This window comes from Eimeria tenella, genomic scaffold (genome assembly GCF_000499545.2).
Source record: "Eimeria tenella Houghton genomic scaffold, Eth_scaff691, whole genome shotgun sequence".
Taxonomy (NCBI): Eukaryota; Apicomplexa; class Conoidasida; order Eucoccidiorida; family Eimeriidae; genus Eimeria; species Eimeria tenella.
In genome coordinates, this window is record NW_013545813.1 from 1 (window position 1) to 5,418 (window position 5,418).

Sequence of the window (5,418 nt, forward strand, 5' to 3'; positions counted from 1 at the left end):
TGCTGCTGCTGCTGCTGCTGCTGCTGGTGCTGCTGCTGCTGCTGTTGCATGCGTTGCTGCTGCTGCTGCTGCAGCACAGACGGCCGCAGCCTCAGGGGCTGGGGCCGCTGCTGCCACACCGTCTTCTGTGGGAGCTCTTCATCCATTGCTGCCGCTGCTGCTGCTGGCGCTGCTGCTGCTGCGAGGCCGCGCCGTTGTTAGCTTGCACGTGCTGCAGCTGCCACACTGCTGCTGCTGCTGCTGCTGCTGCCTGCCGCAGTGGGCCCCCTCAGAGGCTGCCCTTGCGGCTGTCTCGGCAGCAGCCAGGCCCTGCGGTGTACGTACACCTCGCAGGGTTTGCAGACCTGGGCTTTTCCGTGCTCCCAGAAAAGTAGGTAGGAGGCCTCGCAGCAAACGCAGCAGTTGCTGCTGCTGTTGCTGCTGCAGCAGCTGAGTGCATGCGCGCTGCTGCTGCTGCTGCTGCTGCGGGGTCGTTCGCTGCTCGCGCATGCAGTCGCCAGCCGGCTACTGCTGCTGCAGCAACGAGTCAGGAAGCCAAAGTTCCTATAAGAGGCGGCGGCAGCATATTTGGGGGATGGGCGCAAAGGCGCAGCTGGCAGCTCTGCTGCTGCTGTTGCTGCATGCGGCGGCAGCAGCAGCAGAAGCTTCTGCAGCAGCACTGCTCTCCCGTCGCCCCGGCGCTGCTGCTTGTCCTGGAGCCCCCAGTTTACAAATCGAATATACAATGAAAATGAAGCTGCTTTAGCTCCTTTGAGGGGTGCCGCATGCACAGACGCCACTGGCTCGGCCCGATTCCTGCTGCTGCAGCACAACAACCCCACCCCTCAGCAGCAGCAGCAGCAGCAGCAGCAGCAGCAGCGAGCGCCCACCAGTAGGGCCCAGCACTCTCAGCGCTGCAGCTGCTTTTAAGGGCTCTGCTGCCTCGGTGGCGTTCTGCGCGTCAGCGAGTGAAAACTTGCTGAGGCGGGGCTGGTGTGGGGCAGGCTTCCAGCTGCTGCTGCTGCTAATGTTGCTGCTGCTGCTGCTAATGTTGCTGCTGCTGCAAACTGCTGCTGTAGTGCCCTCACACAGCGGCCCAAGCAGCCCGAAAGCTAGCCTGCTACGGGGCCCCCCTGCTAAGGGCTGATGCCCACGCTGCCAAGCAGCAACTGCAGGTGGAAGGCCCCCAGGGCCCTTAATGCAGCAACGGCAGCAGCAGCAGCAGCAGCAGCAACTCTATCTACTGATTCTGTGGTGACGCTGCAGCGCGAATTCCTTGAAGGGCGTGCACTGCCGTCTCAGCTAGCCGTCGCATCCGATTCTGTAGCTAGCTAGCTAGTTAGCTGCTGCGTCTTTTGCTAGCTAGCTAGCTAGCTGGCTAGCTAGCTAGCTAGCTAGCCAGCTAGCTGGCTCGCTCGCTAGCTAGCTAGCTAGCTGTTGCTGCCCCGCCCCGCAGAGGCACTGGAGCCCAGAGCCACTTATCACATTAGCGTGTAGCCTAAGCCAATACGCTCCTCAGTAAGTTGCTGCCTGAAGTGAGTACTAGGGTTTAGGGTTTAGGGTTTAGGGTTTGGGTCCTGATGGTGTGTTTGGCAAACGGAGTAACTTAGCGGTCATGTCCGCTTGGCGGCTTGCTGCCCTCAGATCTACTGTTGCTGCTGCTGTTGCTGCTGCTGCTGCCGCAAACAGGCGCGGGTGGCTTCGCACATGGAGGCTGCAGCAACACTTGCTGCAGCGGCTCGGCCAAAAACAAGTTGCTTCAAATGGCTAGCTAGTCAGCCAGCCCCTGGCTAGCTCTAGCTAGTCGGCTAAGCAGCTAGCTACGCGGGCAGCAACGCCATTGGCTAGCTAGCTAGCTAGCTAGCTAGCTAGTGCAGCCACCTGGCCAGCTAGCTATCTGGCTGGCTAGCTACCTAGCCAGCTAGCTAGCTGGCTGGCTAGCTACCTAGCCAGCTAGCTATCTGGCTGGCTAGCTACCTAGCCAGCTAGTTAGCTAGCTGGCTAGCTAGCTGGCTGGCTAGCTAGCTGGCTAGCTAGCTGGTTAGGCAAGGAGTTCCTCGAGCCCCTCGGCGTCGGCGAAAGGGGTGCCGCCGAGGGCCCTGCGCTGCAGCTGCAGCCGGAGTTGTTTAGTCTTCTTATCGCCGTGGCTTTTCTTGCTGCTGCTGCTGCTCTCCTCCTCCTCTTCCTCTTCTTCCTCTTCCTCCTCCTCTTCTGCTGCTGTTGCTGCTGCTGCGTCGCTGTCCTCGCCAGAGTCCGAGGCCTCAGCAAAAGAGTCTTCAGAATCTCCCAGACTTTCTTCGTCGCTTTCGCCGCCCCCGAGCTCGCGGGCCTGCTGCGCCAGGAACGCGTCCACCTGCGCAGGCGTAGCCCGCAGCAGCAGCAGCAACAGCAGCAGCAATGCAGCAGCAGCAGCAGCAGCAGCAGCGAAAGCGGCGCCCATACAGCGGCAGAAAGAGGGGCGCACACGCCTCAGAAACAGGAGCAACAGCAGCACCCACACAGCAGCAGCAGCGGCAGTGCCCATGCAGCAGAAGTAGCACACGCAGCGGGACCAGGCTAGCAGCAGCAGCAGCAACAGCAGCCGCAGTGGCAGCAACTGCTCCGCAGATTTGTGGAAGTCACGGGGGCAGCAACGCGCGCCGCAGCAGCAAAGCGGCACTTGCATATGAGCAAGCCTTGTGTGAAGCACGCACTCGAGCAGCTGCCGTAACAGCAGCAGCACAAACTGCAGCAGCAGCAGCAGCAGCAGCAGCAGCGTGCTTCCCACCTCGTCGTCGCTGAAGGCTTCGTCGTCTTCCACATCCTCTGCCGAGGCCTCCGCGTCGCTGTCGCTTCCGCCTTCCTCGTCAGCTGCAGAAGCAGCACGGCGCCGTTTGTGCTGCAGCTGCCCAGCAGCAACTACGCGGTCCTGCGCACAGCAGCAACAGCAGCAGCAGCAAGGCGGCAAGAGTATTTTCCCCGAAGCCTCATCCAGGAGGCTGCGGTTCACGAAGACGCGGCAGCAGCAGCAGCAGCGGCAGCAGTGCATGCAGCAGCAGTAGCAAACGTAGCAGCAGCAGACAGCATCACAGCAGTGGCAGCAGCAGCAGCAACAGCAGCAAACAGCAGCAGCTGCTGCCTACAAGGAAGTACTGCCGGATAAATTCCCTCTCTGGATCAGCTTCGTGGCGTTGCCAGTAGCGGGTAGAGTTTAGAGAGATGCGGTGGTCTTCTTGCTGCTGCTGCTGCTCCTCGTGCTGCTGCTTCTGGTGCCGCCGCTTCTGCTGCTGCTGCTTTTGCTGCTGCTGCGGGGCCTTGTAGGCCAAGTCGTCGAGGACTCCTGAGTTTGTGACGGAGCGCAGCGTCTGCACAATTGCTGCCTCATCAACTGCAGTCGGGTCTAAATCCCCGTTGCTGCTGCTGCTGCTGCTGCCCGCTTTGCTGCTGTAAGCAGCAACAAGCTTCGCAGCAGAAGAAGCCACCCGCGGGTGGTAGCTTGCTGCGCAGGCCAGCACTTCCCATAGCCGCGTCTCCGCCGCCTGAAAGTAGTAAAAACAAGACATAATCCACTGCTGCTGCTGCTGCTATGGTGCGGCTGCCGCTGTTGCGGCTATCGCTGCTGCTGCTGCTGCTGCTGTACGGCAGGACAAATGCAGGCTGCATGGAACGGAAAACGAAAAAGCTATTGCCTCAAAGATATGGAAGAGAAACAGCAGCACAGCAGAAAAAAGAGGAATCAGAAGCAAAAGCAAACAGCAGCAGCAGCCCTCTTGCTGCCCCCTGAGTACGTACTCGCGTGAAGCGGGGGTCTCTCTTTTCGGGTGTATAGACACAAGGAGCCTCGGCTCCTGCTGCTGCTGCTGCTGTTTCGTCTTGAGGCTGGGAAGCCTCGAGAGAGTCGTCGTCGTCTGGGGCATCCTGCAGCAGCAGCAGCAGCAGCAGCAGGAGCAGCAGCAACAAAATTGTTCACGTTCGAGCCGCTGGGAGGGAAGCAGGCGTTCGCCTCCTAGCTGCTGCTGCTGCTGCTGCACATCACTGCTGCTGCTCAACTCACTGCCACGATCTCGTCCGTTTGCTGCAGCTGCGCCTCCCCCTGAGACAGCAGCAGCCTGAGCTGCGGGTGCTGCTGCAGCACTCCCTGCACAATCTGCAAAGAAGCTGCTGCCAGTCCAGGCGTAGCGTAGAAGAGGCTAGTCTGCAGCGACACCCGCAGCAGCAGCAGCAGCCGCAGTGCTGCTCCGGCCGTCCTTCACTTGCAGTTACTACGGCTGCTGCTACAGCTGCTGCTGCTGCTGCTGCTGATGCTGCGAGTGTTGCCGCGGTGCAGCAAAGTTCAGTTGCCTGCCCTCACCTGCAAGAGCCTCTTGATGAGTGCTGCCTTGCGCGAGTCGTTGGTGTCCTGCAGCAGCAGCCGCAGCAGCAGCAGCAGCAGACCGCCGCGGCTGCTGGAGTGCAAACCTGCATGCTGCGGCTGCAGCTGTTCGTACACCACACGAGAAAGACGGTCTGGGCTGTGGCTGCGAAGCAACAAACAGCAGCAGACGCAGCATCCAACGATGCGTCAGGCCACGCAGCAGCAGCAGAAACAGCAGCAGCAGCAGCAGCAGCAGCGGAGGAGCAGCAGAAGCAGCAGTGGACCCCAAGACTACATATGCAACAGAGAGTCATTGTCGGCAGCTCTGTATGTAGCTGCACGCGAAGCCTGGGATCAAATAGTGACCAGCGGCAGCAGCAACAGCAGAGCAGCAGCAGCAGGAGCAGCAGCAGCAACAGCAGCTGACTGGTAGAGGGAACTGAGACAGTGGAGGATGCGGAGAGCCAAAATCCGAGAAGCAGCACAAGGAAGGCTGTGCGAAAGCGTGAAGAGGACCTCGGAGAGCTGGTCAAAGGTGCCTCGCTGCTGCTGCTGCTGCTGCTGCTGCTGCTTGTGGCTCTTCACCGGCGCCTGCAGCAGCAGCGTGGCTGCTGCTTCAGGAGACACGTAGGGAAGAGCCCGCAGCAGCCCCGACAGCAGCACCCGCACAAGCCTGTTGCAGCAGGAAGCAAGATACAAGGGAGGCAGCACAGCCAGCTGCTTCTTGAGAGCTGCATTTGCTGCTTCGCCTTCGTCGCCACCTGCTGCTGCTGCTGCTGCTGCTGCTTTTCTGGGCCCCAGGGCTTGCTGCAGCACAGGCTGTAGAGACACCCCAAATTCCGCAAGCCGCTGGAAGACTGTCAAGTAGCTGCTCACCAGCCGCGCCACAGCAGCTCCGTCTCCCCTGTAGCAGCAGCAGACTCAACAGCAGCAGCAGCAGCTTCAACAACAGCAGCAGCTCGCGCAGCGGCAGCAGCTTCAACAACAGCAACTCGGAGCACCCTCCTCCGCTGCAGCTTTTGCAGCTACAGCAGCGGTGGCAAAAGCGAAAAAGGCGCCAGCTGGAGCAGCAGCAGCAGCAATGGCAGGAGCAGCTCTCTATTTTC

General features: G+C 60.7%; 1 protein-coding gene across 1 annotated transcript; it reads right to left on the reverse strand.

Moving 5' to 3' along the window:
• Positions 1–2,020: 2,020 nt before the first annotated feature.
• ETH_00003505 (uncharacterized protein) lies at positions 2,021–5,216 on the reverse strand (the record flags this gene model as incomplete). Its single annotated transcript, XM_013380543.1, has 7 exons — positions 2,021–2,332; positions 2,747–2,887; positions 3,102–3,497; positions 3,751–3,876; positions 4,013–4,153; positions 4,310–4,475; positions 4,740–5,216. Coding segments are annotated over 7 exons (1,759 nt in total), but the record flags the coding sequence as incomplete, so codon positions are not given.
• Positions 5,217–5,418: the final 202 nt, after the last annotated feature.